This window comes from Aulonocara sp. 'chitande type north' Nkhata Bay, linkage group LG16 (assembly GCF_057382095.1).
Source record: "Aulonocara sp. 'chitande type north' Nkhata Bay isolate Kocher_YH1m ecotype deep benthic linkage group LG16, A_spYH_male_GT1.1, whole genome shotgun sequence".
NCBI classification, from domain to species: Eukaryota; Metazoa; Chordata; class Actinopteri; order Cichliformes; family Cichlidae; genus Aulonocara; species Aulonocara sp. 'chitande type north' Nkhata Bay.
In genome coordinates this window covers 23,304,801-23,322,066 of record NC_141359.1, presented here as the reverse complement: position 1 = coordinate 23,322,066, position 17,266 = coordinate 23,304,801, and the positions used below count along the sequence as shown (strand labels likewise).

The 17,266-nt window shown below is 38.7% G+C and overlaps 1 protein-coding gene across 7 annotated transcripts in view; it reads left to right on the top strand.

The window, feature by feature from the left end:
* uggt2 (UDP-glucose glycoprotein glucosyltransferase 2) overlaps positions 1-17,266 on the top strand; it is a 45,578-nt gene that overhangs the window by 1,942 nt on the left and 26,370 nt on the right. For 5 of the 7 annotated variants that reach the window (XR_015125517.1, XM_086267769.1, XM_086267770.1 and 2 more), the window contains exons 3-22: positions 369-451; positions 551-681; positions 1,284-1,396; positions 1,530-1,707; positions 4,743-4,839; positions 4,918-4,990; positions 5,142-5,242; positions 6,758-6,857; positions 7,286-7,346; positions 7,620-7,711; positions 8,409-8,559; positions 11,193-11,312; positions 11,707-11,792; positions 11,922-12,057; positions 12,317-12,448; positions 12,540-12,704; positions 13,188-13,311; positions 13,390-13,488; positions 14,723-14,817; positions 15,347-15,556. Coding sequence is in view for 6 of the 7 variants with exons in the window: in XM_086267769.1 (XP_086123895.1) it covers positions 369-451; positions 551-681; positions 1,284-1,396; positions 1,530-1,707; positions 4,743-4,839; positions 4,918-4,990; positions 5,142-5,242; positions 6,758-6,857; positions 7,286-7,346; positions 7,620-7,711; positions 8,409-8,559; positions 11,193-11,312; positions 11,707-11,792; positions 11,922-12,057; positions 12,317-12,448; positions 12,540-12,704; positions 13,188-13,311; positions 13,390-13,488; positions 14,723-14,817; positions 15,347-15,556 (2,347 nt within the window). In the remaining variant the exon portion in view is untranslated. The remainder of the gene's footprint in view (positions 1-368; positions 452-550; positions 682-1,283; positions 1,397-1,529; positions 1,708-4,742; positions 4,840-4,917; positions 4,991-5,141; positions 5,243-6,757; positions 6,858-7,285; positions 7,347-7,619; positions 7,712-8,408; positions 8,560-11,192; positions 11,313-11,706; positions 11,793-11,921; positions 12,058-12,316; positions 12,449-12,539; positions 12,705-13,187; positions 13,312-13,389; positions 13,489-14,722; positions 14,818-15,346; positions 15,557-17,266) is intronic. The other 2 variants (XM_086267773.1, XM_086267774.1) reach the window with 1 other exon arrangement.

Sequence of the window (17,266 nt, the reverse complement as noted above, 5' to 3'; positions counted from 1 at the left end):
ATAACTTCGCTGTATCCCTGTTGGTGTACTTCTGGTAAAGTTGATACGCTTAAAGCTGGAATGTCTGTCTTCTCTGTTGCATCCTTCTTTGTGGCCTCTCCTGTTTCAAAATAGTCTGTGATGATTTTATCATCAGTGTTAGTTTTACCAATCTCTTTGGTAACCTTGTAGAAATCTTCGTATATAATTGGATTGTGTGTTTAAATAGCCGTAGTAAAAAACTTGATCCTTTATCTTGTTTAATGATGAGTTACAGTGGATATGTGCACAGTTACTTCCAGAAATTAATGATTTTGGTGGTCTGTAGTTTTAACTGCTGAGGAGCAAAATAATGTTTGCTTATTATACTTACGTATTTTCATGTGCAGCGAATTTATTGGAGAAGATGGGAATGAGAAATTCTGGCAGTTTGTCGACACTGTAAAAGAACTTACTGTATACAAACACGGAGGTATGTCTATTTTTACATTAAACTATTACTTTTATATGAAGAGGTGTAACTCATTGAACTGAGTTTTGAGTTTTTGTCCCACCACTGTTTATTCTACAGAGTCAGTGCGCTCGTACTACAACTTGATCATTAAGAAAGCCGGACAGTTCCTCACAGATCTTCAAGTTAATCTTCTCAAATTTGCTCTTGCCCTGCGCTCCTATTCACCAGCTGTTCATGCATCCCAGCAGGTATGTTCTGATCAAAGTGTTATAAAGTAATATTTTCAGCTCAGTTCAGTTTAATTTGTACAGATCCAGTTTAAAACTCAGTCATTTCAAGGCAATCCAGGCAATCCTCTACAGGCAAGCACCTAGCAGTGTTGCGGAGGAAGAACTGTTCCCATCCTGGGAGAGCCAAGCTCACGGCGTGGCAGCCCTCCACTGGGGGGTCACAGAAAGTATGATGAAAAACAAACAAAACAACACAAAAATGAAAAGAAAAAGTAGAAGAACATTCTCTGTATGAATTTCAGAAGTGGGAAATGAGGGGGTTTAAAAACAGAGGAGACTGGAAAAGACAAGCTCAGCGCATCATAAGATATCTCCCAGCAACCTGAAACTGTAGCAGCGTAACTAAGGGCTCAACTGATCCAACCCTAACTAAACACTTTTATCAAAATAAAACTTTTATGCCTAACCTCAAAAGTAGAGAAGTGGTCGTGTTATAATCACATGTATTTTAAAACGAGTAATTCAGGTGGGGACCAAACCAGCAAACCCTGGCTTTAGTAAGGTTATGTTGTAGCCATTACTTTACCAAACATTCTTTTTCTTCCTTCTGTTCATAACAGATAGCCAAAGATGAGCCTCCGCCTGAGGCTTGCCCAGCCTTTGTCTCCATCCATGGGCAACACAGCTGCAGCACCAAGGACATCAAGAAGCTCCTTAAGGCAGCTGCAGGCAGGTAACATGGAAGTTTGAATTTATGCATGTAGTTATTTGAAACTTTTTAAAATTGTGTTTTTAATATTTGATGCTTTCACCTATCAATGTTTAGCTCTGGGATATCTTTAACCACATTTTCCAAATGTTCACAGGCCAAAACCATATTTATACAAGAACGATCACACATATCCAGGGGTCAATATAACAGATGTGCCAGTTGTGATCTTGTATGCAGAGATTGGAACAAAGAAGTTCACCTCTTTTCACAAGGCACTGTCAGAGAAAGCTGAAAAGGGCACACTTACATATGTGCTGCGTCATTTTGTAGCGGTGAGTAGAAATATACCCTCCTCCCCCCACTGCTTTGCCTTAACTCTCACTTACATTCCACTTATTAATTATTATTAATATATATAAATATTTTTGTAGACGTGGTTAATTGTAGAGAATAAAAACAAAATTCTAAATGAACTTTGAAATTACTGATGAACTAGTGTTATCAGAGCAACAGTGACGAATAAAGTTTGACTTTTGCTCTCTGCTGTTTTGGTAGAATTAATTTTAACAGACTTCTTTTTGTTTAATTATTGTCTTTAAAAAGAAGTAAATTAGATTCATTTCCAGCAGTGAAATTAAAATAAAACATTGATGCCATCTTTGTGTATATTTTTTTTCTCATGATTACTGATTACTGCTAATCAGTGATACAACAGGAAACTTCTCTTTAGTAAATCTCTTTAAGGAAACTGTGTTTGAACAGCACTGCTATCGCTCAAACATAGTTCATCCTGCTTACTTAGAATTAGCTGCTTCACTGGGTGAATGGGTTAAATGCAGAGGAACTATTTCCCTATGGGGACTAACATGCACACTTTACACTTTACACTTTTAGCATCAAAGACAGCATAAAGAAATAGAAGTACCCACAGCAGCCACTGAATAGTTTTGAATTCTGTGTTTTGAAGTTTGTTTTAGCTGCTGCAATGTGGGTTTTTTGGATCCAGAAGCTAACTTATTCAGGTGAAAGGGTAAGGTGCTAAGTTGTCAGCCAATGCTTGATAGTTTGGTAGGCAAGCTGGATTCCGTGCTGGCAAACTGTGTGGGTGCAATACACAGATACACACATTATTGTGGCAGGTAACAGATTAGTACAATAATAGAATTTCACTTTCCAAAACTGAAGCACAAACCTCTTGGATGGTCTGTACCACACAGCAAGCAATTAACATAAGCCTGAGAATTCATTATACACCATCTCCACACACAGTAAAAAAGTCTAATAACTGGAAGTACTGGAGGTGAGGCCTAAAGACACCCATCAGCTCCAGCTGCTTATGTCTAGACACACTCCTAACTCTAGCATCTAGGTGGATGAGTTATAAAAAATCTCCTTCATCAGAGTTTTTATAAAGTGGGAAGGTATCCATAGAGTCATAAACCATTTTGTTTTTATCAGACTGTAAATTAATCCATCTATCCATGCTGCTGAGCTTATCCAGTTCAGGGTCTTGGAAGGCTGGAGCCTATTCAAGCTATCATGGAGTGAAAGGCAGTGAACGCCCTGGCTAAGACAGAGAAACAGACAACTATTCACTCACATTCACAACTACAGCCAATTTAGAACTGCCATTATTAACCTAACACATGCATGTCATTGGACTGCAGGTGGAAGTTGGAGTACCTGAAAAGAACCCACACAAGTATGGGGGGAAACTCCACTCAGAAAGGCCCCTAGTCAGTTACTGGATTCAAAGCCAGGACGTTGTTGCTGTGAAGCAAAAGTGATAACTACTGCAACACCTGAATAAGCTTTTTAATGCTATAAAGTTGGAAATTATAACATGGGAATTTATGGGGATGCTTGCTTTTGTAGACAGCCTGAATTAGTCACTCGAGGAACTGGAGATCTTAGAAATTTTGTCTTTGCCTCAGAGGTTTCTCCTTGATTAACATGAGCAATATCACAGCAATGTGTTTTGTCCACTAAAGAGGAGCAATGCCATAAAAAAAAAAAAACCCAGATTCACTTGTTGTTGTTCACATAAATCCTGTTTTCCATCTGAGCTTAGAAAAAAGACGCTAAATTGTTCAACATCAGTGTCATTTGTCAAAGCGTATTTATTTGGTGAACATGTTGGAGGGCTACTTCATTAGGTGATAAGTCATACAGGAAAGATATCTGATTCAAAAGAAAATGGAACACTGGCTTCAAATCTTCTGTGATGTGTTAGCAGTTGTTCCATTAGTAGCATTCGATTAGCTTTTTAAAAAAATTAAAGCTAGAGTGCCGACTGCATGTTTGTTGTTTGTCGCTGCTGTTTTGTCTATCCTTCTTTTTAAATTACTCTGTCACAGAGGTTATGTTTTCACTGAAGTTTGACTCCTAGCAGGATTTTGCAAAAAGAACCCCAAAAAAACAAGCCAAATTTCATGATGAAAGATGGCCAGAAAAAGTTAACACTTTACTGTAAACAGTCTTTTTATCCATTACTTATATTTTCTGTCATGAAAAAAAATGTTGTTCCTCATAGTTTTTCCTGATCAAATGGACACTGCTGAACAACACGTATGACTGACCAATGTTCAGAGGTAGAATTAACAGATTTCTAAAAACTAACTGACAAACAGATGCCTTTGAAAGTAGGAAATGTGCTTTTCTTGAAGAAAAGCGGTGTGTAGGTGTGGAAGCTTCCTCGTTACGCTTGTGAAAGATTGAAGCAGTGTCTGGGTGACACAGGTGTCAAGGTTGAATGTCAGTGTATCTGCTGCTGTACGTGTCAGTTTGTGTGCTTTTTGTTCCCACAGGTAAACTGTTTCATAGTCTATAACTTTCACTGACTGTAGTCTTGAAAAATCTATAAAAAGGCAACATGTTTTGCCACAGGTATGTGGGCACCTAGATATGGGCTTAAAGATGTGCCATGCTGAAACAAACTGAACAAAAACAAATGTAATTAGGAGATGTACTTTACATCGATTCTGGCTGTAAAGCCAGGGTGATCTTTGTGCTGTCATTATCTCTCACTTCTATAGGAAGTTTATAATGTGTCAGCACTAGTCAGTGTGTCACTAGTGTCAGCGTGTTCTGTTGTGGCTAAACCGTTGTTGCTTCGAGACATTTTCCACTTCATAACTCCAGTTATAGTTGACCAGGGGGAAAAAATTATTACAAAGATGGCATCCAGCGACAGTCTCAAGCCAAAACTCACCCAGTGTGATGCATTCTACTTCAAATGTGTTTGAATGTAGTTTTGTTCACATAGAGTATAGTGGGTACATATAGGCAGAAAGTATCTTCTGTATAGAGCTCTAATTCAGATTCAACTCTGCACTGTTTTACATTGCTTTGCTTTTATTTGATACAGAATCCAAAGCCTCAAAAGATGCTTTTATCTGGGTATGGTGTTGAGTTGGCTATCAAAAGCACAGAATACAAAGCTGTGGATGACACTGAAGTAAAAGGTCAGTTAGTGATTTATCCAGCATTGTGTGTTGAACTCTGTTTCTCAGGCAAGTAAACACGAATCTCTTGCTTTATAGATTCAAAGACGGTTATAAATGTGGAGGATGATGATAATGATGAAGTCCAAGGATTCTTTTTTGGGACATTAAAGTAAGTAATATATTATCAGTCCTAAAGATGTTTTAATCGTTTATTTTTCTGTTGTTTTTGTCACTGTGTATTTGACACCACTTGATTAGGAGTCAAAAAGAAATCTTCACCTTGTATCGTGTCTTTCTGTTTTTCTTTTATCTCTCTTAAGGAAATCTCATCCTGAATTCCAGGAGCATCTTGTTGAGCTTCGCAAACATCTTCTTGAGAGTACCAATGACATGGCCCCTCTCAAAGTGTGGGAAATGCAAGGTATCAGTTTTTTTTCCTTTCAGTGCTGTTGACAACAGTTTGAGGATATTTTTCAATGTCTGTCTGCATTTGCTATTATCATGCACTAAGAAAAAGCTTAGATTTATTGAAACTGAAAAGAGGATCAAAGGTGAGGCCTTCACTGTGTATGTTATATTACTGATGAAGTGCAGGTGAGGTTTATTTTACTTTTTATTTTTTAATGTAATATTTATTTACCCAGGAAGTAATCATACATTGTGATTAAAAAACAGTTTTTCAAGGGAGTCTTGGCCAAGAAAGCACAGCATTGCAAGGTTACAAAAATTGTAAAATCACAAAAAAGCCAACCTGGGACACATTAAAACAAGGAAAGGACTGCAGATACATGGAGTAAAATCCAGCTTTTTACTTGCAGTTTTTTTTTTAAAATCAGCTTTTCAAGTTCCCCCAGGGAGAGAAAATTATTGAGCCTTAGTGTGTTTTGAAGGTTACTTCGTGACCCGGTCATAAAATAAAAGAAGGCTGTTCTACCAAGTTCTGAATATATCTTGGGTACCCTGTAGAGCAGTGATCTACAGAAGCAATATCATAAGGGGAGAGAGGGAGTTTAACATTATTTCTGCGTAAAAATATGTACCGCTGCTAATGTCACATTAAACTTAATAAGGGCCAAGAAATCTGATTATAAAGTACTCATTGGTAGGTGGCAATTGCTTGGCTGCAATAAGTCCACAACATATGTGGAACTGCTCATGGCGTGGATGTTGTCACATTGCACTATAAACAGCAGCTACAATGAAAGCAGTGTGAAAATGGTGCATTTGTGAGTGGAGCTCTGCTTTGGAAACTTACAGGGTTGATATTGTATGGGTCTGAGTGATGTGAGTTTTGTCATCAGACGGTGAGCATGAGGCTCTGAGTGGATGTCCGAGTGCCTACCATTTTTATTTTGATGGTCCTGACAGTTAACTGTATTCTGTAAATGTGCAACAGCCCATGGTGCACAATCTCACTGAACAATGTGAGTTTTCACAACACTGTGCTGATCTATAAGCTGAAGACACACTCTTAAAATAAAAGCTCACTACCTTCCTGTATTTAATGCAGCTCTGCAGAGAATGAGTGCTAAAGGTGTAACCACCGAAAATATACATTGTGCTACACAGCTGCCATCGCTAAATTTAATAGGCATTCGTTTGCTGCTACATTGCTGCCTCTTTCTTTTTAAATGCCCCTTAACGGTCTGCATACACTGAGTATTCAGTGAGTTTTCGTAACAATTTTAGCCAAATGTTACAATGAGGCTTGCAGTTCTTGAAGGGTTGTCTGGAGCCTGTGGCAGAGAAGAGAATGCAGCTGTGTAGATTATTGCGTCATCTGCATAGGAAATACACTTAAGTTGTGCAGGTGCCCCTTCTAGTGTTATGTATTTAAAAGAAAATAGAGCTTGAAAAGCTAATAGCCACCTTTGACTTTACCTTTGCATTCATAGATGTATAAATGTTGATCATTTCTTTTGTTCGATCTATGTAGATTTGAGTTTCCAGGCAGCTTCTAGAATCATGTCTGCACCAAAGTTTGATGCTTTAAAGCTCTTGCGAGATCTCAGTCAGAACTTTCCAAGCAAAGCCAGGTAAGAAAATTCATCCTATTTTATTTTTTTTCTTGCTCAATGGTTCCTGTCAAAGCCCTGCCCTGTATGAATCTTGGCCAAACAAATGCTGTTCTTAAAGTGCACATAAAGTATACCTTTTATAGCCCCATTTATTTGAGCATTATTACTCCTTTCTGTGACAATTTGTAACCCTGCAATGAATGTAGATAATTTGTTGTACAGGGATCTAATCAGCTTTTTTAAAAGATGTTTGCTTATTTTGGTACCGGCAGCTTGTAATAACTTCAAAAAGTGCTGAGTAAGAGTCGGGTGTTTACAGGGAATTGACTGCAAACGCACCATCTTGAGGACCCACAGGTTTTTGGAAATTAAAACTGGCATTTTACTGCCGGCTGGGGATGCGGTAAAAGCTGATGGTGACTGTACATGTTTTACTGTTCCCACAGATCACTGACAAGAGTGGCTGTAAAGCAGGAAATGAGAAAAGAAATTGAGGAGAACCAAAAGGTGCGATATCATAGCGTAGTTGCTGTCTTTGATAATATCTGTTGCCATTGCACACATTCTATTTTAGAGAATCAGTTTCTAATCTCTGTGTCATATAAATTTCACAATAAATTTGACATTTTATTTTTGCTTTTCTCCTACTCTCTTACTACCCTTACTTGTTTCTGTAGTCTCAGTGCACATCGTTTCATGTGAAAAGATCAGACATTAATGTTAGAATCAATCATTTAGGGCTTTTGGGATTCAACTAACACTTTGAGCTTGTTCTTTCAGCACCTCAGTGAGACCATTGGTGTTCACCCAGGAGACGGTGAGCTCTTCATCAACGGGCTGCACATTGATCTGGACATTCACAATCCCTTCAGGTAGGAACACAGCAGGAAGGTACAGTCATATGCCTGTGCTCCCCCCTGGAAGCGCCAGACCTAGGGTGATCTTTGTGCAATACGATCATGACTTGCTGTAGTAATTTTAAGTTTTCAATATGTATTAAATCCTAATATTTGATGTGGTTTGAATTGTCATTTTCCACAATATGGATACATGAATGCCAGCTTCACCTTTTTTTCCTCTTGGACAGAATAACCCATCCTTCTCACTCACAAAGAGTGCTGTCTTCTTCTTTTAGCTGGTCGTCTCCTTGGCTCTGGCTGAATTACTTTTTTAATGGTGTTAGCAAGATAAAAGTCCAGGGCTTCTCTGACTTATATTTTGTGGACAAAGAAAACATTTTCCATCATGGTATATTGAATATTGCTTTCAATACCACAGATATAATATATGATTATATCAACCAGATATTCATCAATGAATGAATATCTGGTTTAATGTATCTGGCTGGGGCTATATTTTTCATGTTTTTCCTGATAGAAATATTGCATAATAACTACCAGTTGTAGTGAATGTCACTTGTTATAAACAAAATAATATGTTTTAAAGTAAGGACACAATAAATTGCATTAATAAAAGACACTCTCTGATAGAAGTAAAGCATTTGGTGCAATGCATATATACTGACACACAGATGGAATCAAAGACTAACACATCATTTTGCACTTTCAGCATCTTGGACATACTTAAGTCAGAGGCCAAGGTCTTAGAGGGTCTACATAATCTAGGCATAAAAGGAGAACATCAAGATAAGCTGCTGAGATTACCTGTGAATGCTGTGGATGACAGTTATGCCTTAGATATCAGACACCCAGCCATAATGGTAAGTGATGTCTAAAAGGACTATATTCCCAGATCAACACACGTGTTCTTGTTTAGGGATCCTAAAGTAAGAAATTAGTAGAGCAGTCATCGGCCTATTGCAACAATCTGAAGCTATCCAGGAACCTCATTTATTTGGAAGTTATTAAGTTGGAAGTTAGCCAAGAAATGTTATTAAATTAAAAACTTGCAAGTTTTCATTTGATGCCTCTGGCAATTTTATTACATTAAGTACTATAAAAATGTCAGAAATATATGACGATATTAAGCCTGTCCACCCTCAACCAAAATATTTGTCAACTTGCATTTCCCCTGCTGATAGTCTGCTGGTGAGGCTTCATAGTTACACAGAGAAAGACCAGTATTATTGCCAGATGGATCGTTATGCATCTGATTCTGGTTGATTATTTAAAAAAAAACATCTACAGGGTCCAATAGTTTTCTCTGATCGAAGAACTTACAGTGGGGCAAAAAAGTATTTAGTCAGCCACCGATTGTGCAAGTTCCCCCACTTAAAATGATGACAGAGGTCAGTAATTTGCACCAGAGGTACACTCCAACTGTGAGAGACAGAATGTGAAAAAAAAATCCATGAATTCACATGGTAGGATTTGTAAAGAATTTATTCCTAAATCAGGGTGGAAAATAAGTATTTGGTCACCTCAAACAAGGAAAATCTCTGGCTCTCACAGACCTGTAACGTCTTCTGTAAGAAGCTTTTCTGTCCCCCACTCGTTACCTGTATGAATGGCACCTGTTTGAACTCATCATCTGTATAAAAGACACCTGTCCACAGCCTCAAACAGTCAGACTCCAAACTCCGCCATGGCCAAGACCAAAGAGCTTTCGAAGGACACCAGGAAAAGTATTGTAGACCTGCACCAGACTGGGAAGAGTGAATCTACAATAGGCAAGCAGCTTGGTGTGAAAAAATCAACTGTGGGAGCAATCATCAGAAAATGGAAGACATACAAGACCACTGATAATCTCCCTCGATCTGGGGCTCCACGCAAGATCTCATCCCGTGGGGTCAAAATGATCATGAGAACAGTGAGCAAAGATCCCAGAACCACGCAGGGGGACCTGGTGAATGACCTGCAGAGAGCTGGGACCAAAGTAACAAAGGTCACCATCAGTAACACACTACAACGGCAGGGAATCAAATCCCGCAGTGCCAGACGTGTTCCGCTGCTGAAGCCAGTGCATGTCCAGGCCCGTCTGAAGTTTGCCAGAGAGCACATGGATGATACAGCAGAGGATTGGGAGAATGTCATGTGGTCAGATGAAACCAAAGTAGAACTTTTTGGTATAAACTCAACTCGTCGTGTTTGGAGGAAGAAGAATACTGAGTTGCATCCCAAGAACACCATACCTACTGTGAAGCATGGGGGTGGAAACATCATGCTATGGGGCTGTTTTTCTGCCAAGGGGACAGGACGACTGATCCGTGTTAAGGACAGAATGAATGGGGCCATGTATCGTGAGATTTTGAGCCAAAACCTCCTTCCATCAGTGAGAACTTTGAAGATGAAACGAGGCTGGGTCTTCCATCATGACAATGATCCAAAACACACCGCCCGGGCAACAAAGGAGTGGCTCCGTAAGAAGCATTTGAAAGTCCTGGAGTGGCCTAGCCAGTCTCCAGACCTCAACCCCATAGAAAATCTGTGGCGGGAGTTGAAAGTCCGTGTTGCTCGGCGACAGCCCCAAAACATCACTGCTCTCGAGAAGATCTGCATGGAGGAATGGGCCAAAATACCAGCTACTGTGTGTGCAAACCTGGTAAAGACCTATAGTAAACGTTTGACCTCTGTTATTGCCAACAAAGGTTATGTTACAAAGTATTGAGTTGTATTTTTGTTATTGACCAAATACTTATTTTCCACCCTGATTTACGAATAAATTCTTTACAAATCCTACCATGAGAATTCATGGATTTTTTTTTTCACATTCTGTCTCTCACAGTTGAAGTGTACCTCTGGTGCAAATTACTGACCTCTGTCATCATTTTAAGTGGGGGAACTTGCACAATCGGTGGCTGACTAAATACTTTTTTGCCCCACTGTAAGAACAGTAATACATGTAATTTTATATACATCAAAACTAGCCAGCTTCACTGGCATTTTACTTGCTTTATTTGCATGTATATAATTCCTCTGCTGAGGAGGACGTGTTGCATGATTGGTGCCATTTGTTTGTTTTTCAACAAGATTACACAAAACTACTAAGCTGAATTTAAATGTGGGAAAAGGAGTAACCCAATAAATTTCACAGCTCTAGATCACTTTCTTTAATATTGTGAAATAGAACATAGGGCAATCGTGGCTCAAGAGTTGGGAGTTCGCCTTGTAATCGGAAGGTTGCCGGTTCGAGCCCCGGCTTGGACAGTCTCGGTCGTTGTGTCCTTGGGCAAATTTCAAGTGTATATATCTATAAAATTCCACATTCCTAAATGAAATGTCTCTAAATTCTTACATATGACAACCAGAGAGGAAGTCTGAACTGTTCATGCATTAAATATTTAATCCCTCTGTTATTTTTCATATTTTGGCTGCACCTTTGGGATTACTGTTATTATTAACTAGTGAATATTTTCCCACTAACTCTTCTGCGCCCTGTACCTGTACATTTTAGTGGATAAATGACATTGAGAATGACTTAATGTACCGAAGCTGGCCAACTGGTGTACAGGAGCTCCTCAGAGCCACCTTTCCCGGAGTCATCCGGCAGATCAGACGCAATTTCTTTAACCTGGTGAGTTTATCAGAACAAGTGAAGTACCAAGTGAGAGACAAGCCAGTAAATTCACAAATGGTTTGAGTACTAGTCAGCTGGACTTTGCATTTCCTATTTGTTTACACTGCATTAATGCAATAAAGAAAAAACAGTGGTGTGGGTAATAAAGGAAATGGAGCTGAGACAGGTCTTTATTATACATTTAAATTGTACATGTCCTAGGATTTGTCAGACAAAATAAAAAATTGAAATCACTGCCTCTGTTTTTCTAGTTTGTCTGGGTTCAACTTGCTGATGTGTTGGTTTTTGATTTGTTTTTTTCTAAAGTTTGCTTCATGTGTAAGTCAGGTTGGCACACAGTTGTTTGCAAAGCTTTACGACCAGGGGTTGATAACGATACCTCTGCTGTTAGGTGCTGTTCTTAGATCCACTGCAGGAAGAAAGTGGTGAGCTCGTGAAGCTAGCAGAGCTTTTCTACAAGCATAAGATCCCGCTGAGGTAGATGCTGCAATTTTTCACACCTCCACAGCTGTTTATATGGTCCGCTCTTGGCATTCATAATCTTTACCTGGTAGTGATTCTCTTTTCACCTGCAAATTGAATACTTGTTTTGTCCCGTTTGTACAGAATTGGATTTGTGTTTGTTGTCAACACCAAAGATGAGATTGATGGCTTCTCAGATGCAGGGGTTGGATTTTACCGACTGCTGAATTACATTGCAGACGAGTATGATTTACCCCAGGCTCTGATGTCTGTGGTCTCAGTAAGTATATCGCATATATAAATCTCTGTTGTTTTAGCAAGTGTTTCTTGCCAGCTCATATCTCTGCGTGCCTAGGAAATCAGTTGCATAATATTTTACTTGTGTTATCCTACAGTTTGAGACATTGTTGAAATAGATGAGTCAGTGGTATTTTTCCTCAGCTATCTGCTTTTTAAAATTGCGGTGGAAAGTACTGACACTGAGAGGGATCTGAAGAGAGTGATGGTCAAGTCTGAACTTCCTTGCTACTCTCTTGCAGCTGTATAGCAAAGTCGATGTAGGGGAGACGCTCTCTGCTGATACAATCACTGCTTACCTAAAGAGAAAATTCCCAAAAGCCAATTCTGAAAGGATTCTAGGAGTTGATTCAGAGTATGATGATAAAAGGAAGGTAAGATGTTTTTTTGTTAATTGAAAGTAAAAGTAATAACGTATGATTGATGAAGAGCAGCAGGTCTGATTTTAACTTTTGTTGGCTGTAGGATGGTGCGCTCTTCTACAAAAAGAGTGGCTTGGGTGCCCTGCCTTTGGCTTTATTTAATGGAGTCCCTTTGAGCCCTGATGAGATGGACCCAGAGGAGCTGGAAACAGTCATCCTTCAGCGCATAATGGACACCACTACTGCCTTTCAAAGAGCCGTCTTTATGGTATGATGCATATGCATGAAACGAGACTCACTCTTCATATTCAGCCTATGAAACCAATGTGTTTTTTTTTGTCTTGTTGTTGTAATGAGAGGTGAAATTTTTACATTCATATATAGGCAGGTTTGTCCTGCATATGAAAGAAAATCTGACCAAAATTAGCAGCAATGTCATTAAAACATCTTTTTAAAGAGTTTTCTTTGAATGGAGATTAATTTACTGAGTGACAAAATACAGTTTTAATTTTCAAATGGGAAGAAATGAGAGGGAAATTCATAAGACTTCTGTTAAGTAAAGCAATGCGTACTCATTACCTTAATTATATGTGGACCAATAATGATTCATTTCCCAAAGGCCCACTTTGAGTCAGGAAAAACCCAGACATGAGTGAACTGAAGTACTCAAGCACTGGGGAACTGCACCGGTGGCAATTTGTTCATGCTGTCAGTTATGTAACTAACACACTTTATGTCCTTCACCTTATAGGGCCAGTTATCTGAAGGCTCAGATGTGGTAGACTATCTAATGGAACAGGCCAATGTGGTTCCCAGGATGAACCCTCTTATTTTAAGCAGTGACCGAAAGTACCTTGACCTCACAGCCACTCCAGGTGCTCCTTGTTCTATGCCATAAAATATGGATGCCACTGTTTACATTCCTCTTATGTTATACTTTCCTTTATATGCAGTTGCAGATGATTGGGAAGACACATATATGTTTTCTTATGTGGACACCAGAGACAAAACGGCAGTGATTGCTAAGAGAATGAAGTACTTCACAAATAGTGGTAAGAAGTCACTTCTTTTTGGTTTGCTTTCCCAGTAAACACTATTTCAGATGAAATCTCATATTTAGAAACATAATGCTATATAAACTGGAATAACTACTCTACATTAATATAAGGTGTATCTGTAAAATTAGCATTTTTGTTATAAACAAATTGAATCCCACACTGCTTTGCTGATGTATGGAAATATGAAACTGGGTTTTATTAGGGCTGGCAGGCTGTGCCTCCAGCAAAATCATTGCTGGGTCTTCTGACTGGCTTTTGGCCAGCAGTCTAAATGGTCATCAGAGCTGCATTTCGCTGCTCGGGCCCAGAGTCTAGCTGCAGTGTTTCAGAGGAGGCTGATTGCCATTCTCTCTCTGTGGAGTAGCTGTCGGGCCAACTGCCTGCTTTTCTGAAGGACTGGCTGACTGGCCGGGGCGGGAATATAACCATGACAGGTGGCAAGGTTCTTCTATAATATGTGACAGATGTCTTAGTCTCTCTCACCTCTGACACAAACTAAACATTCACTATAATAACTACATTTCATTCCCCTCTCAATGTCATGTGATTATCAGTGTATAGACAGCGTAGGACCTTTTACAAGACACTGTCTTTGAAAGCTGTGTAAACATTTAGGTCAACATTGAGAGATTGAATTCTTCATAAATAAATTTGTCCTCTACTGGTGAAGTGATTATACTTGCTGTGGCTAACTAATCAGCTGCACCTGCATACTATCCCATTAATGCTGCACCTCAGTACATAAAAGCGCACAAACGTGGCCAAAATGTTATGTTAACCAAACATTAGAATGAGAAACACATGGGATCTAAGTGCCTTTAGTTGGTGCCAAATCGGAATATCTAAAAATGAAAAAAACAAAAAACCCGCTGTTCTCCTGGGATTTAATGAAAAACAGTCCCTAGTGGTACAAAAACAAAACAAACAAAAAATCTGCGACACTTCTGTGAGCAAAACAACTTGTGAAGAAGAAGAGTCAGACATGGTTGAAGCTGCTACACCTTACACTCGAAGAGAGAACAGACTGCTGCAGCTGAAGAACAGGGAAGAACAGGACACTAGAAACAACCAAAATAGACTGCTCTTGGGGATAACAGGAGACTTACGATTAGAAAGCTAAAGAATATAAAGTAGAGTCTGAGTTTAGAATGGTTTACAGTAATGGCAGTAATGGCTCTTATTTGTATTGTACACATTATTCTATAAAGATTTTACTCTTTTACCTCAGATGAGGATGGGATGACTCCTGTAACTCTGTGGGTAGTTGGGGATTTTCAGAAGGTGTCAGGACGAAAACTCTTGCTCAGTGCTCTGAAACACCTGGTAAGTAAAATCAATACTGTTCTTTTCACTTCTTTAATTTATGTTATCATTTAGGATGTACACAGGACGTCTTAGAAGGCGTAACAGATAAATCTAATACTCTAACTTATCCTTAAAGCAACAAAACTTGTGCACTAAAAAAAATCAAATAGAAGTGGAAGGGATGCAGAACTCTGAAATGGTTTTGGTGGTGATTATCATGGCAGGTTCATAACAAAAACTATAATTAAAATGTCATTTTCTGCTGTGTGCTCTCACAAAAAATCATCAGTGTAGATTCGTCTTAACTGAAATATGTTGTGGTGATATTCTACAGATGAATAACGTAATAAAGCAAATGTTCTTTTTGTCATTTAGAGATCATTAGTAGTAGATTAGGTTGAAAAGGTGAGATCTTTACTTTAAAGCACTATTTTTTGAGAGCTCTTCATCAGTGACATATGTGGTAGCTGGATATATGAGCATGTCTGCTATTACTGTGAATTATAGTGCCGTTATGTTTATATGTGTGTGCGCGTGTGTGTGCAAGCAGAAGGCCAGTCCTGGAGTGCGTGTGGGGGTGATAGATAACCCCAGTGAAAAACCCTACGACGATAACACTGTGCTGTACAGGGCTATCTGGGCCTCTCTCCTCACCCAGAAGAATAAGGCTGCGGCAGAGTTTGTGCATAAACTCCTAAAAGAGGAGAGCAGCCAGCTCCTCCAGCAGGGGACCAAGATGAAAGACTTACTGATGCAGGTAAAGAGGGGATTAAAGAATGCTCTTTTCTTTTCTTTTCTTTTCAGACTACACATATTTTGTTTGGACTTTATATATATATATTCTTTTATATTAGAATCACTACTTTAAATCATATTGTAACCACATGATTTGACTTTTACCTTGAAGGTAGCAAACCTTGAAAGAGGAAAATCTAATATAAGAGCTTGTTTTTTTCACTGCTCCTTTTTTTTTTACTTTGAGTTTTTATTTGATCAAATAGGTGTTTGTTTTAATCCAACTATTTCCAAATTTAGACATAGATTAGATGTATAGCTGCCAACAGTCCACCCATCTATATATTTTGGATGCGTTATATTCATGCTGATGTTTAGTAGAGATGGGAATCACCAGACACCATGTGATATTATATTATCGCAATATTTCACCCACAATATGATATTGTGATTTATAACATTTTCCAATATTATCAGTGCTCCAATAACGCACATTTTAATTTGTCACCTTTTTTAACTGGAAACTATGTCCTCAAAGTTAATCTTTGTCAAATATTTATTTTATTCTGTAAGATAAAGTTATTGCAGTTATTTTTTTGTTGCACAATAAGATTGTCAAGCATAGGAACGCTGTCATTAAAACCGGCCATAAATCTTGGCATAAGATGGAGTCAGTCGGATATCAGTCTGTGATCGACTGGGATCAAATTGGCAGTTTCATACAATCTATCTCTGATAATAAACCTGGGAATAATTGTGATAAATTGTTGAAAATTGTATATCTATATATCTTTTGCTGCCTGTTAACTATTACATATAACTATTACATTTGTGTTCAGCACCCTTCCTGTTCTATAGGAATATAACAAGAATATGACCTGAATTGAGTTGAGTCATTGACAAAGACTTATTCAGATTGATGGCAAGATGCTGGCAATCCGTGTGCATTTATAAAGTAGACAGCAGTTAAAACTGTTGGAACGCTATCTATTTTAGACACACAAAAGTTAGATTAACTTGAATCTTGTGCATGGCTACCTTATCAAAGTTTACTTGTCCAAAGAAAAAACTTCAGTTTCATACCAAGTGCATCACTTGGTAAGAAAGTTGCTTTGCTCTGATATAACTGATAAGTATTTAATAATATATTTGATTAGGTAAATGGTTTAATGGAGGTAAAAGGAGAAAAAGTGCGCAGTCAGGAAAATAGTGATTGATGAGCCCATTCTCTTATCTCTCTCCTCAACATCAACTCACAGAATGCATTTACAGCACGCATGATACTCCACACTCCTTGGACACCCAGGCAAACAGCCTGCTCACTGTCAGTTCCACTTGAAATGTCACTGAGGCCATTGAAAGACTGCAACACGCTATGAATCTTTAACTAAAATGTGCTGGTGTAAACATGGTCTCCCGAAGCTGATAAATAGCCAACTGCTCACAGCTTCTGGTTATGTGATCCACATGTTTTCAGCCAAGCCTGACCATCACTGCTGCTTTAAGGCAGAACTAAATCATTCTCCCGTCTTCATGCTGTAATGCGCAGTAACCACCCACAAAGGACTGTGCATACGCAAGCAAATTCTCAGACACTAATCAACAAATCAGCTGATGGAGTATATTCACCATCAGTTATGCAGTAGATTGTGTAGTTTGTTTGTTTTTTATTTAGGACCTACTATAATGAAGTTCCCCTCAGTTATACTAGCCTTTCACAATTGGGAGAGAA